Genomic DNA, 22333 nt, shown 5'->3' with positions numbered 1-22333 from the left:
GCAGAGCTGTTTTTCTAGAAGGTGACCCCACACACCCTGCTCTGCTCCAAGCCCTGGTGGGGCCAGGGCTGTGTCACAGCCTGTCCTGGTGTGTGACACTCAGCTGTACCCATGATGTGGCACTCAGGCTGCCACTGCCCTGCTGCTGTGCCGGGGCCTGCCTTCCCCTCTGCTTTTTGCAGTGGCATTTTATAAAAGGATACCAGATTTCACACCAACCCAATAACTTGCACAATCTCTGACTGATTTTTTTTTTTTTGCATCCTGTATTTTGTGGGTTTGTTACTCTGTCTGATGCATGTCACTGTAAGGACACCACCGTGTGCAGTGAGGAGCAAATGTATCCTGGTGGAGATGCTGAGTAGGGAGCATCACTCAGGAGAGGCCTTGGACTTGAGGAGTTCATTCCAGCTGGTTTCACTGCCATTGCACTTGCTTTAAAAGATTCTCAGCAGAATGAGGTACCCAGCTCTGCTGGTGAGAGTGCAGGGGACAGCAGCTCCTGCTCCCAGAAGTGGAGCTGGAGGGAGCTGTGGGACCTCACCGGGGTCAGGGATACTGTGAGAATCCACTGCAAACAAGCAATGTTTGCCCTGGCCGGGTGTCACACCCTTTAATGAATCATCTAGGGAAAGGGGTCAGGATTGTGTTAATTGCATGTTGCAGGGGTGTAAAAAAGGTCCTTACTTTTCCCTTAGAAGGTGTGTAATACAATGACTTTCACTGCTGGCAGGGGTGCTGCAGGAATTGAATCATGGCTGGAAATTAGATATGCACAGCCTGGCCAAACGATCATTAAGGGAGATACCGTAATCAGCTGCCAGTGTTCTAGGGCTGTAAACACCACGAAGAGAAAGATGGTTTATTTGGGTGGTCTACAACGTTCTAAGTAAGAGAAAAGGTATAAAACCAAGCACATTAAAATGGAGGTATCAAGGAAAAAACTCTTAATGTTGAGTACTCTCAGCCTAAAAGACCTAACACTCAAGTCATGTAAAACAGGATTGAACATAACAAAAGAGTATATTTCAAGCTGAAAGTGAACTTGAGTACTTTAATATTCCTTTCACCTCTTATTTCCCTAGTCCTGTGTTTCATTAGCATTTTTCGTACTTTCTTTCTCAACATGTGGTTTTTATTCAGCTCCTGAAGATGATAGCGCTTGAAGTGATGTGTTATTGTGGAGGTAGCACAAACACCACTCCAATTATGATTTTGCCTTTGTTGCCATGGAGAAGTTTAAATGTATTTTAGGCCAAGGACTGATTATAGCTGGAACTAAGGGTAGGAGGTAAGTGTAGCTTGGAAAGGTGAGAACCCATCACTGCTGATACCCGCAGTCAGCCTGGCACAGTGTGAGTTTCACAGTTCCCAAACTGCTGACAGCACAGTTCCCTGCAGCTCTCACCTTGAGTTTTTGATTTTGTTACCTGTTCTCTGGTGCTGTAAGCTCCTTAAGGTCTTTCGGACATGCACTTTTGTTTATTCCCTTCTACTTTAAATGTTCTCAAAGATTATCTAAGTTCAGTGTTCCCCATGGTCTTCAGTCTCTTACCATCCTTGTGTTTCCTTTGTTTTGTGTGTCAAATGAGGCGTGTCCCCATTAAGACAGAGGTCAGGAAAATCTGGAGACTGTAGCTAATGAATTAATGTTCTCATTTGCATAATTGATGGTTATATATCTCCTCAGTGACATGGTTTGCTGTGATACTTAAAGCTGTTTTTGGTTTTGACTCTTCTGCCCTGCTGTTTTCTGCTGTCTACAATAAAGGTATATTACTAGACAGTGAAAAAAAAACGGACCCCAAAGCCCAAATTTTACAAGTTCCAATTGAATGCTTTAATCCTTTAATGCATTTCTGTTCACTGGCATATTTATAGTGGCTCAGCTCTAAATCTCTCATGGATGTTAGAGCAAGAGGAGTCAGTGTTTGAAACATCTGTGTGTGCTTGGGGCTGGATGGAGTACAGGGGAAAGAAAATATATAGGAGGGAGAAGAGAAATATCTGAAAAATGAGAGTGGAAATCAGTTCTTTCCTGTATTCCCTGGGGTTTTATGTTTAACAGACATCTCTTTCTCTTCACTTCCATGTGTTCTGGAGTCTGAGCTCCCAGCAGAGGCCATGTGCACTGTGTGCAGTGTCTGTGTAGTGCAGTGCAGTGGCTCCACTGGCTCATCTTTTGCTCTGGCAGAAGAGTCCAGCTCCCTCCCACAGGAAATTTTAATGTCTCTTCCATAGAGCCCTTTCTAGTGAGGGCAGCCCCGAGGGAACAGAGGGTGCTGGACCCAGGGCTTTGGAGGCTGTGGTCTCCTCACATCCCAGCAGTTTCCATTTTTTTTTGCCAAATTTGACCAGATGCCATGGCCAGCTCCCCACGAGGGTAACCTCAGTGAGAGCAGTGCACCGGACTGGGCAGGGCATGCAGAGTGGGCTGTGAAAGGATGAGTGTGATTGAAAGGAGGAGGGATGCTGCAGAGACTGAGCACAGTGGGGAAATGCCTGACCAGGTGGGTCCTCACCAGCTGCCGACCACGACCCAGAGCAGCAGTGCCTGGCTCCTGGGGAACCATTCTGCATCATGGGAAACTATTGATTCCTTTTGCTGCTTACTTTTCAGCAACTTTAATTATTAAATACCTAGAAATCTTTGCGTACACTTCAAGTGTTTACTCTTTAATTGGAATTCCTCCCCTTTTTTCAACAAGGATATGTAGGAAACTATACAATGTCCAACGGCGGTGGCACAAAATGCTGCGGTTGGAAGTCAGCTAAAATTTCCTGACCGTATTAAGGGCTTGGAAGGATCTCAGGAGCGGCACACGGTTTGTTAGCGCCCTTGGCTCTTCCTGCCGCAGCTTTCGGGTGTCCCTCATGGTGCTCGCACGGGTTGATCCGGTTTCACCGTGACGCGGGGCAGCCCGGGCCGAGCGGGACAGGGAGCGGGACAGGGAGAGGGACAGGGAGCGGGACAGGGAGAGGGACAGGGAGCGGGACAGGGAGAGGGACAGGGAGCGGGACAGGGAGAGGGACAGGGAGAGGGACAGGGAGCGGGACAGGGAGCGGGACAGGGAGGGGGACAGGGAGAGGGACAGGGAGAGGGACAGGGAGAGGGACAGGGAGCGGGACAGGGAGAGGGACAGGGAGCGGGACAGGGAGAGGGACAGGGAGCGGGACAGGGAGCGGGACAGGGAGAGGGACAGGGAGCGGGGCCGGGAGCGGGACAGGGAGAGGGACAGGGAGCGGGACAGGGAGAGGGACAGGGAGAGGGACAGGGAGAGGGACAGGGAGCGGGACCCGGAGCGGGACCCGGAGCGGGACCCGGAGCGGGACCCGGAGCGGGAGCGGCGCTGTCCCCGCTCGGCTCGCGGTGCCACGGCGCCCTCTGCTGCCCGTCCGTGCCGCTGCACCGCGCTCCCGGCCCGCATTCCCTGTTCGTATATCGCTTTCCGGCTCATACCCTGAATACCCGTCACGCACTCCTCATTCCCGGCTCTCATCCCCCATTCCCGGCTCTCAGCCCCCATTCCCGGCCCACACCCCCCATTCCCGGCTCTCAGCCCCCATTCCCGGCTCTCAGCCCCCATTCCCGGCTCTCAACCCCCATTCCCGGCTCTCATCCCCCATTCCCGGCCCACACCCCCCATTCCCGGCTCTCAGCCCCCATTCCCGGCTCTCATTCCCCATTCCCGGCTCTCATTCCCCATTCCCGGCTCTCATTCCCCCTTCCCGGCCCCCACCCCCCATTCCCGGCTCTCATCCCCCATTCCCGGCTCTCATTCCCCATTCCCGGCTCTCAGCCCCCATTCCCGGCTCTCATTCCCCATTCCCGGCTCTCATTCCCCATTCCCGGCTCTCATTCCCCATTCCCGGCTCTCATTCCCCATTCCCGGCTCTCATTCCCCATTCCCGGCTCTCATTCCCCATTCCCGGCCCGCACCCGCCCCGTTCGGCGCGGGCAGCTCGGTGCGGGGTGGCCGGAGGAAGCCCAGAAATCCCGACTGAAGGAGGGTATCTCCATCCCGCGGGCGGTCCCAGAAGGAAGAGCCCAGTCAGAGCACCCGATCCCCAGTGAGAATGCAGTTAAGGTTTTAACAGGACCCTCTGGAGCGGGTCTGGCAGGGGCCCCGATGGTTGCGGAGCGCAGCAGCGTGCGCTGCTCAGCGCCTGTGGCCGCCGCCCTTCATCCCCGGCCAAGCCACTGTCTCCAGCTGTCTCCGACGATTGCCGGGGCTCCTAAAGGCCCGGCTACACAAGAGGCTCTGAGGAGAGTTCGTGCAGCTTTTCTCTCACCACTGGTCTCTCCCCCACGGTTGTCTCCATCTCAAAATCCTAAGGCGTCTGAATGCCTTTCCATCAGCAGCAGCAGTAAGTAAGTGCTCTCACACAAGTATCTGCTGGCTGGAGATTTCCTGTCATCCTGGCTGTCCACATTCAGCTTTTCTATCATATCTCTGTGTCTTCTCAAACAGCAAATGAGAGCTTTGCCTGGTCTAACTTTATCTGCTTTACAAAACTGCAGTGTTGGGTGATGGCTGTGAGTTACTTTGTTTCACAAAGTTCAGGCAAAGACTATTTCAATTCCGTGTTGAAAAGTGAAAGAATCAGAACGGAGTAATACTCATCCATGTATTCCTGCAGACTGGGACTCCTCACTCACTTTCCAACAAAAATACCAGCTCTGGGTATGCTGAAAGGCATGAGCACCGTGTGGGGTGGCTGTTTCCATCCCCAGGACTCACAGACTTTTGTTTGCCTGCTAGTCGAGGCATAATCTGGAAAAAGCACACCCTGTGGAGAATAGGTGATGAATGCTTGTGAAATCCTGGCTCGGGGAAGAGCCAGTCCTGCCAGAGGTGATAATGTTGTCCTCTGACAAATGGCCATGGCTTGGCCTTCTGCAGATAACCATGTGGTTTGTGTGTTAGCTTCAGCTATAGATCCTGCTGGGGAAGGGCTCCGTATCCTACAGGCATCCATCCCACCTCCACAGTGCTCAGCTCTCACAGCCCGTGGGGCTTGGCTCCACCTCTCCCCTTCATTGGCACTTCTGCACAGACTAACAATTCCACATGTGCATTTCCATTTATCCTGCACCTTTCAGCTGGAAGTCCAAGTGCTTCCCCCCTGGGAATCGGGCATTGCAGAGAGCAGTGAGATAAGCAGGGAGCACAGAGGGATCACCCAGTCGGCGTTGCCGTAGCACAGCTGCTCCTCGTAATGCAGCAGACACTTAGCAGAATTCCAGAGTATCTAAACACAAAGTTCAGGCCAGCTGTTTCCAAACTTTCTTGAGCTGCCAATGCACAAAGTGCTGTGCTCGAGGTGTGGCCCCACTGTGGTGCACTCGGGTGCAGGGGGACAGCCTTGCCCTTCCCAGGGGCACAGGCTCAGCCCCGTGGGCAGTGGGTCCAGCACACATCCTCTGCCTCTCATCCTGGCCCACACAGCTCACTGCCCTTGGCAGGGCCCTGAAAGAACTGCTCTGATCCAGAGTGTCTGCTGGACCAACTGGATCTGCTTTTTTCTTCAGTGACAAGCTTTTATGTTTTTTCTTTAAAACACTTTGAACTGTAGCATCAGCTCCAGGTTCTCGAGTTCTCCCCAGGGCTCTCTCACCATCTTGAACATGGGCAGCAGCCACAGCCCATTGCTTCCCTGCAGGCCAGGAAGGAGTGATTAAGCCAGCAGAGCTTTCCTGGGAATCTTTCTCAGAATTAACAGAATTAACTCACTCACTTATGTAAATCCACACCATAAAGGTTCTCATACACTGCTGTTACCTTATCATCTATGTAACGTTACATGAGCTTTTGAAGGTCTGTGGTTTCGTGATTCATCCCAACAACCTGTGGGGAGAGCAGCACTGCAGAGGCACATCAGCTCCAGTCTGGAGCAGCAGTGTGCTCTTCTCAAACAGCACATCCCCAGAAATGCCTGCAGTGCTGACGTGCTGCCTGACATCAACTACAATTGGTTATGTCAGGTCTACCATAAAACGCTATAAAAATGAAACTTCTTCTAGCAACAACTGAATTCCAATAATCTCCAAGGCACATAATTTGTTTGTGAAGTTGAGGTCCTATTTCCCTGCTGCAATAGCCTTACACATCAGTTCTGCAGGACTGGGCACTAAAGATGGGCAGCATGTCACTTAGGCTGAGAGGTGGTCACATGTAAAAGGTGATTCACCCTTAGAGATGAGTGTGTCTCTTCACTGACTGGGAAGAAAGTGTGAGTAAACAGCTCAGAGACATTGACCTTGCAAATTTACAAATCATGTGAAAGGAGCCTGACCTGTGAATTGTAACTTCCCATGAGAGGATGCGGAGTTTGTGGGCGTTTTGAACGAGCAGAAACCCAATCTTTGACACTGTGCTGTGGTGTGCACCACATGTGCAGCAATCCCACATGCAGGCTGTTGTCCAAGCAGGATGCCCAAAGCTGGAGTGTTCTGTCATTACCCACACATAACAGCTCCCCCAGCCTGAAGGGAGGAACCTGGGAAAGGGCACTCACAGGCAATGCTGTGCATGTGGGCAGTTCACAGAGCCCACAGGCTGATTCCAGACCAACCACTGCTGTTGTCAGATTCTTATTATGCCCTGGTGTCTTGAGTGCACAAGTACTGTGCCTTTCAATTACACCTACAGCAGTGGGAAAATCCCATCCAATCTGCAATTACTGCCCTGGTCTGAAACCCTCTTTGCTCAAGAGCAGGGAATCCCACCCTTGCCCTTCCCTGCTTTGAAACTATTGGGTTGTTTTAGAGGATTTCACCATGCAGCATAAAGGTTTGAGAGCTGGAGCTGCCCTGAAAATAAAAAAATGATAGTGTGAAGCAAATGGAATGCTATCACTGGACCTTTTAATGTCTGTGAAGAGAAGGTGAAGATTGTTTGAGGTGCAGACTAGGAGGTTGCTGCAGACTTCATGCATCTGAAAAATCAGTGTTAAAAACAAAGCAATAAATACACAGTACTTTTAACATCTTGTCTGCTCAGATGGCTGCCTGCTCCCTCCCCACCACCAAACAATTCCTATTGTTTTATCCTCAGGCTTCAATCTACACCTTAATATTGCTCAAAAAGGAGTAGCAATTTGTCATTTTTCCTTGTGTTCAGGTAGGATTGTCTGATATTGAACAAAGCACACTGGTCATTTATAAGCCAGACCTCCTGAATTCTATCTCTGGCTTTAAGAACCTCAGTCTGTCCTTATTCCTTGGTACATAGTTCCAAGACACTTCTGCTGTGAGGAGGACATGCTGGGTTCAGAGGCCTCTGCTGTCTCACCCCAAACTGCAATCTCTCCTGACCCTGTGAGATAATTTAAGTTATAATACCCATATGAGAAGAAGTAATTTCAGTGATCCAGCCTGCAGCATGAGCAGCAAGCAGTGTGAAAGAGGGCAGCAAGCTGTGCCTGAGGGCACAGAATGGGATTTTTTGGTAGTTTTGTTACCAAAGCCAGTGTGTCATGTAGCTACACAGTTGCTTTTCTGCCCTGGGAAAAACAGCTGGAGTGGCTGCTCTCCTGATCAGCTGCCCTCTGAAATGTTCCACATGTGTCAGTACTGCCTGCACAGGATCAGCTGAGTGTCAGTCTGTACCTGCCATCTGGAGGAAATGCTGAGAACACCGTGGCTGCAAACTCCAGAGCTGTGCTGTGCAAGGTGTAGGATACAGGATGTTACAGAAGCAGAGGCTGTTCTTGTTCATCTTCTAATTCTTCTTTTTTTTTTTTCCTCTTACTTGTTAGTGTGGAAACAGTAAATGATGGGCAGTTTCATAGTGTGGAACTCGTGATGCTGAATCAAACTCTGAACCTGGTGGTGGACAAGGGGGCTCCCAAGAGTCTGGGAAAGCTCCAGAAACAGACTTCTGTCAGCCTCAACACACCCCTCTACATTGGAGGTACTGTGAGTTGCTCTAGAATCGAGTTTTTAACATGTTTTCTCAGAAGCAAATCATCTTCCATCCTGTGGAGAGGGTTCTCACACAGCTACTGCAAGAACAGCCCGCTTGGCATTTCAGAAGCTTCCAGAATTGGCTGGCACCAAGATGTCATGGCTGAAGCAGAAGTATCAGTGGGAGTATCACAAATTATCATGGCAGAAAAGCAAATCAATAGTTAGTAGGTTTAAATATACCATAACTGAGCAGTATTTCTGCTGGAAGTTTTATAGACTAAAAATTGTGAGGAAAGAGGTCTGTGATTAAAAAACATATTAACACACAAGCTAAGAACACCTTGGTTAATAGTTTTCTCATTGGAAACTGAAGCCACAGTTTTAGACAGATATTAGAATTGATCAAGCCTCAGTTAAGGATTTTTTTTCATATTAAGTACTGAATCTGGAGAGAAGAAGAGGCCAAATGAGGTGGGGAACAATGCCCAGAATAGTGATTATAGCACTGATTAGGTGTCTAGTTATGAGAGACAGAACAAAGGCTAGTCTCTGCCCAATGGATTGTTTTTTCTAGAACCCCCCTAGTTCTCTTCTGAACTGAATGTTGAAATCTCTCTTTCAGTGACATGGAGTTCTTGAATTTTTAGTCATCCTATTCCAAATACAAAAGTCAGCAGAATGGCAATAGGCTCAGAAAGTCTTTGAGCCTTTTCTAATGATATCATTTTAAGCCAATAGTAGAAACTCTTACCAACTTCAGTTGGTGCTGGTCAAGGCTTTTCTAAATAATTTTCTTTAATAACACTTTTCTAAAAGAACCCTGGATATTGCCCTTGTAAAACAGAAAACTGGCTAATCTTGCTTTGTACAAGGCTGAACTTCTCTAATTGGCTCCTATTAAGAATGTCACAGGCTGTTAAAGAGCATTGTGCATCAAAGGTAATCTGCTGGTGCAGAGGCCATCACAATTTCTCCCTTTAGCACAGCACAAAAGATACCAATCCTTCAGCAATTTATACACAGGGAACTTGGGAACTAATCCTGTGGAAAAGTTTAGTTAATGGATGAGCATTTTGGATCGATACTAATTCTCAAAAGGTACCTAAATAATTCTCAGGAAAAAGCTGAGGTCTGGGATGAAGGACTGTTGGATACCAGGATCCATGTCCTCAATAAAGACTTTGGTTATTGCCCATTAAAATTCTTCTTGCTTCTTTCTAAACCCTCCCTGTTCTTCATGTGCCCCCTGTTCCTGTGCAGCCCTCCCATGGAAGCCAGCTGCCCTTCCTCTGCAGGTGGTTTAGTTAAACTGGTTGCCTAAATTACCCCAGAGCAATTGTTCCTGACCTACAGTAAGGTTAAAACAGACCTGACCCTTCAGGTGCTCACAGTTTTGTCCATCTCACAAACACAACCCCTGTTCTAGCAACTTTCCTCCTAACACACATTAAACAGATGCTGGATTTGTTTCAGGACCAGCTTTACAGGTAGCATTACTTACAGACAGCAACTTCAGAGGCCTCACATGGCTGGAAATGGAAGCACTTGCCTGTGCTAATGCAGCTGTACAACCACACTGGAGTCAGTGGGGAAGGCATAAAACAACATCCAAAAGAACCTGCTAACCATCCAACAGTGTGATCTCGTCCAAGCACTTCAGCAAGATGTGAGGTGCTCACCACAAAGCCTTGGCCTGGCCCTTGAGGTGCTGTTCCCTGTCTTTAGAGCTTTCCTGCACTATTTTCCATGGGATGCACTCTTACCACTCCCTCTCTTAACACAAGCCAGTAAAGCCAAACTGTCGTGTTGCATCCCAGAGGTGGATGCTGCCTGCTGACAATCAAAACTTTCAGAAGAATAATTGCTATTAAACTGTAGATAGAAAGAACATTATCTGACAGGAGCATGTGGCCACCAGCCAAAATATAGGTTTAATACAGGTTTGGTTTGGCTTTCCTTTTATTTCTTTCTTTTTTTGGAGGGGGTGTTGGTCATGGACTTCTTACAGGAGATTGGGCAAGTGAGTTTATTTTTTTATCTTTCCATTTCCAGAATGAGGACAATGAGATTGTGCTACCTTACAAAGGTCCTATGGAAATTAATTATTCAAATATTTTAAGGGGCTGTGACAGAAGAAGCTTTAGCAATTATAATTTATATATTGTCATTGTAAGTGTAAGTGAACCTTCCTCTTTTGCTTTTTTCTGAAGGGATCCCAACCTCTACTGGATTATCATCCCTGCGCCAGGGTGCAGATAAGACACCAAATGGTTTTCATGGGTGCATTCACGACGTCAGAATCAACAATGAGCTGCAGGATTTCAAGGATTTACCACAGCAGTCACTGGGAGTCCTTCCTGGCTGCAAATCCTGTAACATCTGCAAGCATGGGATTTGCCGATCCCTGGAGAAAACGAGTGTGATTTGTGAATGTCACCCAGGCTGGATGGGCCCTCTGTGTGACCAGGAAATTGGAGATCCATGTCTTAACCACAAGTAAGCTCAGACAAATGCTGATGGGAGAGTGAAAGCTTTACAGCTAATGCATATTTCACATTTCATCTTGCAAACCCACATCTGACTGTTTTTGGAGGTGCTGGGTCCTCACATGAGATTATTGACAGTTGTGAGTCTGTGGCAGCTCTCGATTTCCACTTCTTGTTCAGACCTTGCTGATTTGCCAGAGGAGCTCATGGTCTGAAGGAGCTCAGGTGTTAATGCTGCAGGTCATACCTTCAGCTGTGACTTTACACATTAAAATACAAAACCTCCTGTTAATGGGCACGGCTTAACCCCAGGAGGTGAATGCCTGCATGGATCCAGAGCAGAGCTGCCTGTGAGTGGGAGGTTTACATTTTAGGGGTTTTCTCCAGCACCACTGAGCCCATTCTTCAGACTTACTCCCTGAAGACCATTATGCACTCCAGTGTGAGCAGTTTTAAATTTCCCAAATAGCTGACTTAAACATTACACTTCGAAACAGCCCTTTAAAGTGCAAGTTTAAAGGATAGCGTGGTGTTGCATGTGAAGGGAGCGTGAGTGTAAAGTATTTACAGTTCAAAGGCTCAATAACCACATCTCCATCAGAAACACGGGATGAATAGCTTTCTTATGGGCAATACACAGGAAACAGTCCCGTGCAGAGCAGCAGGCTGCATATTTCAGTGTTGTTTCATAAGCAGATGGAAGTACTTCTGTTTTAGAAGTTCCTTCAGTTGCTGTATTGGAAGGCACTTCTCACGAGCACATACTTTTGACAGGTAAATTGATGCAGTGAATAATCACTCTCAGAAATTTAACCTGGCAAAGGTACCATTTTAAACCTGCTTCTGGTTCTAATTCTGCAAAGTACTGAAGTCTGGAAGGTGTTGAAAAGCACCTGACAGTTTACAAACCAAAGGTATGAAGACCCAAATGTTTCCTTGAATTTAAAATGTCAGCACAAAGCTGTTGTGGCTGGACAGAGGAAAATAAGGGAGTTCCAGATGTTTACACGATGAGGGATTGTTTCTCTCCTAGTCCAGGGAGGGTGAGGCAATCATGAACATAGCCCCTTGCTAAGGAAAGTAGCTGGGTGTGTTTTTAATGCTCATACACTGTCCCACCTTTCCCAAATCACTTCAGTCTTTTGGAGCTGGCTCCCTAAAGCCCTGCCCCGTGTATCCAGGGGAGTGTGGAGGTGTCTGCTCCAACACTCACAGGTTAATTCACTGAGGAAACGAACCTGTAAAGATCAGGTAACCTCTGGTTCGTGGGGTCTGCTCTGTACAGACTGTGACTCCATTCGTTAAAGTATTTTGAATGTCTGGACTTGACTGAAACTGTTCTTATAATCTGTCCTTTTCAGTTCAAAGATTAAAAATTAAATGTACAAAATGTATTAAATGTACAAAAATCAACATAAAGGGGGAATAATTTTAAAGTATTAGAAAGAAAATAAAAATAAGAGAGACATGGGCTTATGTCAAGGTACGTTATGCCAAAGGTTTATAAGCCCTGAGCACTTTTTCCTTGGCTGGAGAGAGTTCTTTCCTCGCTGTTCTCGGCCCATTTCAAGTCTTCCCCTGTGCCAGAAGTGGGGACAGTGTTAGAGAACTTGCTAAGCATCACCACCCCACCCTGTGGTGTTCCTCGGAAATGCCAGTGCTCGCTGCAAACCCCAGGAGCCAGGGAACCCTCAGCTCCAGCTGCCCACTGATAAGTCTGTGCACAGCTTTGCCACAAGCACCTTCATTTATCACACTGGTTGTCATCGCCTGGTATTATTTGTACCGTAACTCTGCTCAGGAAGCCTGGGCATGCAGATTGATTGTTGGCACTTAGTTCCACGTGCTGATGCTGTAAATGTGAGCTGTCTCGTGTGGATGCCAAGCCTTGGGCTGTGCTCACGGGAGAGCCCAGTGTTTTCTACTTAGGTTCACAAATTCCAAAGGCATTCTCTGAACGTTATCCAGTATCCACTGAAAGATCACAGTTTTCTCCAGAGTGTTTGACACTGAGCTGCTGTTTTTGGATTAGTGTCCTGGAATTAAATGGGCAGAAATGCCAAAATCAAACATTTCTGGGGAAAGGAACTTTCACATCTAGCAAAGCCCAGCTCTAAATGCTTCTGTTTCTCCAGGTGTCTGCATGGTAAGTGCACAGCGGCCGGCGCTGCCTACACCTGTAAGTGCACGGAGGGCTACACGGGCACGTACTGTGACAAGAAGAACAATTCCTCAAGCCCCTGCAGGACTTTGAAATGCAGCCACGGGCAGTGTAAGGTCTCGGAGCATGGGGAGCCCTACTGCGAATGTGACCCCGGCTACAGCGGAGAGCTCTGTGACAAAGGTGGGCTTGGCCCCGGGGCCGGAGCTGTGCTGCTGCATTCCTGCTTTACACCTGCTTTACACCTGCTTTACACCTGCTTTACACCTGCTTTACACCTCTCCTCCCTGCCACTCAGATTGGGGGGGATGGCAAATAGAAGATAAAGCTAAGCCAACCTCTGCAGAGCAGTACAGGGAGAACAGAAAGGTAGCTGCTATCACATAGAGAAATGGGGACATGGAGCGAAGAGTTTTATTCTCTGCCTCCTGAATGCTCAAGGTTTGCTGCTCCCAGGATCTGGGTGGGATGTTTAAGAAGAGGCTGTTGTTAGGTTTACCCTCAGCAAACAGGGATCAGTTATTTGCAGTGCTGGGAAGGGAGGTCTTACAAGGAGGAGCTGCTCACCTGAAGTGGCTTGAAAGATTCTCAGCTCGCTCCTTCAGCTTGGGCAGGTTTCCAGGGGAATCCCACAGATCATGCTGGACTTTCCTATGAGAGCAGAGGCCCAGCTCTTCTGCCCTAACCTGAAAAGACTCCCTGGAAACTCACAGAGTTTTAACTGCATCATTTCTGCCTTCTTTTGTTCTTGTCCAGAAGGAAGGAGCTGGATTATATTATTTTTATTTAGATTGTCCCTTTCCTGTGCATGAACCACAGACTTTCCAAATTTTACACATGCCCATCACCAAAAATGTATCTGGCTGTTGCACAGGGAGTGCAGAACAGCACAGCCACTTTCAGGTGTCCCAGACCACTGGTGTCACGCAGAGCAGGCTGACCTTTGCTCTGGAGAAGCAGCCGTGGTAAAACTAATCCTTATTTTGCAGGAGTGTTGCAGGATTCAACACTCTGCATTCATTAAAACACCTCCAGGCTGCTGATCAAAGCCAGCAGGCCTGCTTGGCCTCCACCTTGCACCGGATATTACGCATTTCTGTAGACAAGATCTGTTTTGGTGGCAGGTACAAAGCAATAAAAGATGAAGGTTCTTCTCATGCCATCTGTTTGTCTTGAACCACATTGTGAAGCCAGGGCTGCTCGCTGATGTACGGGGAATATCCATCCAAACAGTTAGCACATTTCTTCACTCCTTTCCATCTCTGTTGTCCCAGCAGAGAACCTCTGCCAAGGAGACATCATTCGAGAAGTGGTCCGTAGGCAGCAGGGCTACACCTCGTGTGCCACCTCCTCCAAAGTGCCGCGCCTGGAGTGCCGCGGCAGCTGTGGCAGCGGGCAGTGCTGCGTCCCCCTCCGCAGCAAGAGGCGGAAATACTTCTTCCAGTGCGTGGATGGCTCCACCTTCACGGAAGAACTGGAGAGACACGTGGAGTGCGGCTGCTCAAAGTGCTTATAAGCAATTCTCCGGTCTCTTGCCACTTTAATCGACTCAGAAGCGTTATCAAAATGGGACCTATTTACTTGCAGAGTGAAGAAGAAGAAAAGAATTATTAAGTATATTGTAAAATAAGCAAAAAATAGAACTTATTTTTATTATGGAAAGTGACTATTTTCATCTTTTATTATATAAAGTATCGCACCACTTTGGGTATATGTATCATATAGTGAGCTATTTTTACCATGAAACTTTTTTAACAGTTGTAAGAAAAAAAATTTCAAAAGCTAAAAGGTTAAAAAAAAATTATATATATAAAGAAAACATAGCCTAACAGGAGGAATGTGGGGTGACTTTATGTGTATGCACAATGAACAGACTAAAGGTGTTCCAAGGACCTGCCGCCGGACTGATTCGGGCTGAAGAAAGCTCCGAGGCCCTGGTTGGGAGTTCCAGGTGAGCAGATCCCCGTGACCGACTGCATCCAGGCACCCGAAGAGCCTCCCCAGCCCCTTCTCTTCCCAGCTCTGCCCACGCTGGTTTGCTCCTGTACAGTGGCCCCGCTTGCTGTTCCTGAACTGGTTCCCTGGAGCACACAGACACTGCCGTAGCTTGAGGCTAATTACATTATTTGACTATTGTAATACTATAATACATTTTTTTGCTGTGTATGTTGTATTTATCTGTGTTCACGTTATATTCTGCAGCAACTGTATCTATAGAGCACAGGCAGCTTTATCCAAAAGAAGGGTGCAAAGGGAAAGGAAGTGGAGAAATTTATGTTGCTTTGGGGTAATTTGGGGGCAAAATGTGAAATAAGTGCTAAGTGATGCCTAATAAATGCCATAGTACCTTTGTGTAAACTCCTCAGCTATGTTATTTCCCAAGTTTGTGCCTTCTTGCTCCCAGTCTTGAGCTCTTTTTTGTATATGAAATGTAAGGAATGCACTGCTACATAGTTTATCACACCTTGACACTTTAACTTGCAAAGGTTGTAAAGAGCATGAAAATACCGCAGGTGCCAGAACACACCTGCAACATATCAGCTTTTACTGCCACTGTCACTTGAGCCAGGGGTGTGAGCTGGGCCGTGGCTGCTGCTCAGCCACACGCTGGCTCTGAGCAGCTGCCTGCCTCTCCACAGCTTTCCAAGCGAGCAGAAGTTGCACTAAATCCATGTGAAGGCGTTCAGCCGACACTGCCCGCCCCAGCAGCGCTGTCCTGCACAGGGAGAGGTGTCACAGCTCCACCAGTGCAGCCTGACCTGCTCACCACAGCTCTTCACCTGCTCCGTGTCCTGAGCCCCGCTCACCTGAGCTGTGTTCAGAGCAACTGCTGAGTAGGAAATGGAAATCAATGCAGGGATGAATTCTCACTGTGGATGTGAGGGAAAAATTGACTCTGGGAGTGAGTTTGATTTTTGAAGGGTTTTTGTCAGGGCTGCCTTTCAAGGTCAGGACATACGTGCAAAGAGCACCATGGATACCTTGAATTTTCTCTTACTGTAGGTTTCAAACCTCCCCATCAACAACTGTTCTGTTATCTGTGTAATTTCTTTCTTTGTCTAATGGAATAAGAATATGAACCTTTCTTCAAGTTCTCTGTCTCTAAGAAAGGTAGTCAGAGATGCTTCCTAGCAGCCATAAAGTCCTGGGAATGCTTACTGGTCTCACAAAAAGGCTTTCAGATCAGGGGATTCAGCAAAGGATGAGCAGGAAAGTTGAATCAAGAAAATGAGACTTTGATTTGGGCTTTGAAAGGATGCACAGAAAGGAACCCTGTCATGACAAGTAGAAATGTTTATTTCCCACTAACATAAAGAGACCATCTAGCTGTAGTACAGCCACAAAGCTAACATGCATATTGTTCTTCTGCTCCTTAACTGCAGTAGTTCATTCATATTTCTCTGTTCCCACCAGAGCAATGTGAGCAGAAGGGACATAACCAATGGAACAGCCATCTCAAAAAGTCATCAAAATAAATATCAGTACATGGAGCTGACAATCAGTGAAACATAAAACAATCACTACTTTATGCCAGACTCTCGATTGATAGAGTACAGCTAAAAAGCCAGGAAAAAACCAACCCTGGTTGCAAGTACCATGGACTGCTTTTTACTTTCAATGTAACATCAGAAGCTCGTAGCAGCTGGGGTTTATGGTGTACAACAAAAATCACCTAAACCACAACCTACACGTTTTAAAAATGCATGCAAGTAACTGCAGACACTCGTACAAATATGTGCCAGGCACACTACTACCATTAATGTTTCATTCCTGCTTAAAAACATTGTCATTTCTAAAGAAGCAGCTGCTGTGGTGTCAGGCAGAAGGAATCCAGCCTAGCAGTGGCTCACCAGCCCTCAGATTTGTAGCCACTCGACTGCCAAGGGCTGCACAAACACGGCCCCTCTTGAACCTGTCCGAACCTGTGTTCACTCTGTCACTGGAGCAGCAGCGCTGTGAGAAGGAGGGTGACATTTATGGGTGGCCTCACACCTGCTGGAGGCTGCTTTGAAAGCCACTGGCCTGGCAAGGCAAAAGTCATCAACATCTTGTTAACATCACTCTGGGATTTAAGCCAAGCCTTGCGGCAAAGGGACCAACAACAGCTCAGCAAGGCCCTGTTCCTGGCCCTTTCCTGTCATGGCACTTCACTGTTAAGCGTTGGGATAAAAAACTAAGAAAATACCTATTTCATAACCAAATTATGCAAATTTTGTATGCTTTTAGGCAGCACTTGCCACTGGATAGTGATGCTTTATGTCCATGATTCTCTGACTTGCTACAGAATTATTTTGAGAAGAAAATAAAAAAGCATTCAGATGTGCCAAAAATGTGAGGTTAACTGATGTGTAATTAGCTCTGAAAGTTCCTCTGTAACCTGCCTAATGTTACAATAGATTTCAAGAACTGTGGGTACAATGCAGTAGTTTTTACCTCCAGAAAGTTTTAATATAAAGTGAAGAAAGATGCTTACCCTTTAAAAATGGCAATGCAGACTGGTGTGGACCGATGTATTTTATTATTAGATTCTCATTGTGATGTAAGTTTAAATAAATTGTTGGGTTATGGAAGATTGTAACACCTTGTGATGCGGGTTATTTCTCTGTGTATTTGAGGTATTGAGTTCAACCTTCAGTGTCCACAAGGTAGTTCACAGGAAATGATGGGAGAACTACAGACATTCCTCTTGGACAAGGAACAGCTGTAGTTAAAGGCGGTGTGTACACTAGTTAAAATTTTTTATAGCATCACAGCCTAATATTTTAGGAGTCTTATATGCACAGGCAAATTAGGCCACAAAGTTTTCGATCCTGGGCATTTTCTTAAATTAAAAACTTTATTTGCTACATTTTTTCGACTGCTTGAGAAAGGCCTGCAGCAAAAACACACTAATTAATGCTAGAATAAATGAAGAAGTACGGGGAATGGAGGAGGTAAGGCTGAGGAAATGGACACAGCCAACCATGGATGGAAGGGATCCTGTGATGTCCTGACACACATACACTCCAAATCTGCTGCCACACCGCTCTAGCTGATTATTTATTATCAGTGACCCAGCAGTAACACACTTCTGCTGTTCACTGTATTCCAGTCTTAGCACTGAATAAAACAAAGCTCCCATCAAGTCCTCTACCTTGCCTTGCCCATGCCCCTGTGCAACACTCACATATTGCTAATTATGCTTCCAACTATGGCCCTTAAGAGTTGCCTTTGCAGTTCCATGCAAAACTGGTGCCAGCAGTTAGCCAATAAAAACACTCAACCTTAATGAGCATCATTAAGTCTGAACTATGAAGGTTAATTACATAATTGTAGCAGATGGCAGCATTTTCACCTAAAGCAAACCCAGCTGAGCCCACTAAAAAAGCTAGCAGGGAAGCGTTCAAAAATGTCTGGGTAGCGGCTGCCCTGGTTTGCTCAACAGTTTATTTGCACTGCTCGTGGCTGTGCAGCTTGGGGGTTTGTGAGCAGGCACTCAAGGAGCTGCAGCCCGAGGATACAGCGCTCGTGTTTGTGTTTGTGTTTGTGCGTGCGCTGCCCCGGGTACCGCGTGTCAGGTACGAGGCCAGCAGCGCTGGAAACGTTCTGTCCCATGTTCCTTCTCTTTTTTAGCCGTCAGGGAGGAGCTGGATGGAGCTGCTGCTTGCACGGTGGTTGGCTGCAGGGTTTGCGTTGTTCTCTGGGGGTCCTGTCGCTTCTGCTCCTTGTGACCTTTTTTAGGAGTTACCTCCCAGTTTCTGCTCCAGCCCGCAGCGGGCAGCCCCGCGGTTTGGCGGGCTGGACGGGCGGAGTTGGCACAGCTTTGCCGAGCCCAAGGTACTCCCGTGCCTTGGTTTAAGGCCCAGTGAGGTGTCACACTGGGTGGCCAAACCGGTACCGTTCTGTGTGCTGAGCAAGGGTGTTTCCAGCTGTTTTCCAGATGTTTTTTAGGATGGGCCCCGCAGCTTTCGAGGACAGCGGAAGTGAACAGGGTCCGCCAGCAGGCGGCGCCGCAGGGCGGCCCATCCGGAACGGGACGGAACGGAATGGAATGGGACGGAACGGAATGGAATGGAACGGAATGGAATGGAACGGAATATTTCAGTGGAAAGGGACACATAACAGCCATCTGGTGCAACTGCCTGAGCAACTCAGGGCTGACGGAGCCCATTGTTGAAGGCACCATCCAAACGCCTCAAGCACTGCCAGGTCTGGGGTATGCCTGCCTCTCCAGGAAGCCTGTTCTAGGTTCTCCACAAAAAAATGCTCCCTGATATAGCTGTATATCCCTGCTATATCCTGTATAAACTGCCCTGGTGCAGCACTGAAACTTTCCCATGCCTGCTGTCTGGATCCTGGGAAGAAAAGCTCGGTGCTTCCCTCTCCCTGTCACAGGAACTGCCGAGTGCAGCGAGGTCACCCTTCAGTCTCCCTCCCTCCAAACTAGACAAGCCCAGAGTCCTCAGCTGCTCATCACAGAAGCACATGTAAATGTGATACACAGATTTTCTGGGAAATTTTAAACAATAACTTCTCAGGTTTTATTGATCCTGAGCCATCAACCTCTTAGCATGGTTCACCTATGGTAACAGGAGTCCCTGTTGACCCCACAACATGGCATGGGATCACTGTGGGTTTACCCCAGGAGACTGCATGAACTGGCAGCAGAAGGGTGGCTCTGCTGAGCCCCAGGAGAGCATGTGAGACCTAAGGGTGTCCAGCACCTCACCAGCACCAGCCCTGGCAGCAGGACAAGGGCTCTGTGTGCGGGCATATGGGTCAGCCTGTGCCTATTCCCTGTGGCAGCCTCAGGACAGTGCTCTGACATCAGTGTCACATGGCTGCAGTTGATGTTGATTATTTCCATGCTAGCACCTTATGGAATAACAACCAATTCTGCTGTTTCTACCCCAATTCTGCTGTTGTTTGCTCACACACACCAAGGCAAAAGCACTGCGTGCCTGCAGAGCTCATTACCCAGCAAGGTCTCCGAGCTGGCTGGCGCACACCCCACAGCCTGTGATACCTCTCTGTGAAGAAAGCACAGCTGCTGCTCCGAGCTCCTTCACCCTCCCAGAGCCCTGCAGGCAGCAAGAAACTCCTCGGGCATGGAACGGAGCACACAGGCAGTACCTGTTTGTGTGAGGAGCTTGCACTTACTCTGAGATGCAGGGGGCACCCCACAGTCTCACAAGCAGGAGGAACAGAGGTTGCTGTGACACTTGCACAGTTTTGTATCCTGTTCCTATCTGATCTCTTGACCTTCTACTTTCCCAGGGCTTCTTAGCTTTCAAAGTACAGTGATGTCCAAGGTAGTCTGGGGATGACAGTGCCTTCTCTGACTTGTCTATGAGGTTTGTCCCCACGACACAAGGATCACTCCTTCTCTATAAAAATAATCTTTTAGAAGGCTGTGTCATACCTGGGGAGGAAAAGCGCACATCCTACCTCTGAGGTGTGGGAGGGAAGAAAGTGGGCAAATGAGTATTCAGGCGATAGCTCAAAACTGGCAGGCAATCAGGCCATTTTCAGTGGTCCAGCCCTCCAGCTAATCTTCCACCAGCAGCATTTAACCAGCTCCTCTGCTGGAGGAAGGGGGGATGTTTGGAGTGATGGTGTTTGTCTTCCCAAGTCACTGTCACCTGTGATGGAGACCTGGTCTCCTGGAGACAGCTGAACACTCACCCATCCTTGGGAAGCGGTGAATTCATTTAAACTCATTCCAACAGTTTTCTTACTTTTACCCTTCCAGGTCTCTTCCCAGTCCCTCTAACAGGGGAGTGAGGGAGTGAGTGGCACTGAGGGAGTTGACTGCTGGCTGGGGTTAAACCTTGACAGGCAAAAGCCTCAACCCTGCCTTTGACACTTCTTGCAGAGCAAGGTTACAGGAACTAAATACCACAAGGTAATTTAGGTGGGGACTTTGCAGCACATGAGATAATATCAGGCTTTCACCTAGCATGTGATAAGAGCAGGCACAACAGGCAGTTCTTATAAAGCAGCTTAAACTTCCTTAATTACACACCAGCATATTTTGCATCTCTTAACCTGCCCTAGTTTCTCCTGGTAAAGCTGTTGGGGGTGGGGGGTTTTTATATTTTTTTTGTTTACTATGTTGAAGTAAAACACCAAAGTGTGATTTATGGCACCAAGACAGACTAAGCTGGTCACACCAATAAATAAATGAGATTTTTATATAGCAATGAAACAGTTTTCATTTCACCCCAGTAATACTGATTTTAAAAAAAGTCCTTGCCTTCAGGTATATCATTCATATAGAATTCTCTCATCTGGTTTCATTACCCATAGTTATCTAAGTTATATACTAGTGTATATATGTGTGTATGTATATATATACACACATTTGTATTTATATAGAAATTCATACATGTACCTTCAGATTTCTTTATTCTTACTTAGGGGCTATTCCAAGCAGTATGTTGACTGACATACAAACAACTCCAATCTCAATGTGCTCATAACCTATAAATCAATTACTCTGCAAATTAATGAATGTTCTGAGCCTCCCACAGGCCTACATTAAACTTCCAGTTTGAGCTAAACCTCTGCTCTGAGATGGACTCAAGATAGGTGAGCAATCATCTCAGTTTCATTTTGGGGGGATTAATTTCACCTATTCTGTCTTAGCTGTGACATTCATATAAAACACTGCAGGTTATTGTGAAGAAACTGAAACTTTAGATTTGCTGATCTTGTTTTTAACTGAACAGCCCTTTACTCATTCATTATCATAGAGCCCTTTACCTATTCCAATTTTTCACAGGGGGAGATGAGTTAGGAGGGTTTGTTTGATACAATAGCTAAAGTGGGCATCCATGTATTAAAATTCAGAACTTCCTCCTAAAAGCCATGCACAAAATACACATTTTTGACCCTGACAAGAGTCAGAGGCTGGGAAAGCAGTCAGTGAATCTGCATTGCTGGAAAGGGAGAGTTATCATTTCCTCAGTGAAAAGCTGGGTCAGGAACTTTTCTGCCTGTTTCAAGACAGCAGGAACCAGACAGCTGTCAGGCTGCACACTGTTTTTTCTTATTTTTCTGGGTTGCATGTATATATTTATTACCAGCACTTCCCAGGGATGGTATTTAATTTCCTCTAGAGTTAGAAGGTGTGTAGGAAACAGCCAGAGTGTCAGTGCTGGGGAAAAAAAAATGCCTCAGAATTAAGGTAATAAAAAATCTCCCTGCAGATGTTTTCCACAACCCCACCAGAGATGTCTGCAAGACACCGGATAGCTCATTTTACACCAAACATTCCACACTGCACAGTCTGGTGACAGGCAGGAAATTAAAGACTCTTTTCCAATCACTGTGTATATTTATGAGCAAGTTAACTTCCAGGTAGCAGCTAAATTCTTGTATTCCCTATGATGTATGTAAATGCTGGTGTTTAACGTTTCAATAGTAAATTACACTGCAGTGAAAAACCACAAAACCACACCAAAATTTCCTCACTTTGAGTAACACATGGGAATTTCCATAATTACATGTAGCTTACAGAAAGAGAGAAGCTCTGCAGCCTTGCTAATACACCCTGAACTTCCTTTAAAGGATGAGAAATGATTACTTAGAGGACTTCAAAGTAAGTTTTCCAAATACAGATATTTCAGAAAGGAAACATGATAAATGGGAAAGGGCATCCACATGAGAATTTCAGGTTTTTAATGTAAGATTCTGGATTAAAATGAACAATAAATATATGACAGGTTTTACATGTTTAGGAGCAGTGGGGAAATGGAAGGTAAAAAAAGGATTCCTGTCCTTACACAACAG

The 22333-nt window shown here is 47.0% G+C and overlaps 1 protein-coding gene across 2 annotated transcripts in view; it reads left to right on the top strand.

The window, feature by feature from the left end:
- Positions 1 to 17138, top strand: part of SLIT3 (slit guidance ligand 3) — a 465384-nt gene extending 448246 nt beyond the window's left edge. The window contains exons 34-37 of one of the 2 annotated variants that reach the window (XM_014253183.2): positions 7762 to 7916; positions 10123 to 10408; positions 12534 to 12742; positions 13834 to 17138. In XM_014253183.2, coding sequence (XP_014108658.1) covers positions 7762 to 7916; positions 10123 to 10408; positions 12534 to 12742; positions 13834 to 14075 — 892 coding nt within the window. In that variant the 3' untranslated portion in view covers positions 14076 to 17138. The remainder of the gene's footprint in view (positions 1 to 7761; positions 7917 to 10122; positions 10409 to 12533; positions 12743 to 13833) is intronic. The other variant, XM_088063492.1, reaches the window with a different exon arrangement.
- The last annotated feature ends 5195 nt before the right edge of the window (positions 17139 to 22333 follow it).

The sequence above is a fragment of the Pseudopodoces humilis genome, chromosome 17, assembly GCF_049639895.1.
Source record: "Pseudopodoces humilis isolate 2021_Gansu_Grassland_sample_001 chromosome 17, ASM4963989v1, whole genome shotgun sequence".
Taxonomy (NCBI): domain Eukaryota; kingdom Metazoa; phylum Chordata; class Aves; order Passeriformes; family Paridae; genus Pseudopodoces; species Pseudopodoces humilis.
The sequence above is the reverse complement of the archived record's forward strand: the minus strand, read 5'-3'. Positions and strand labels throughout refer to the sequence as shown.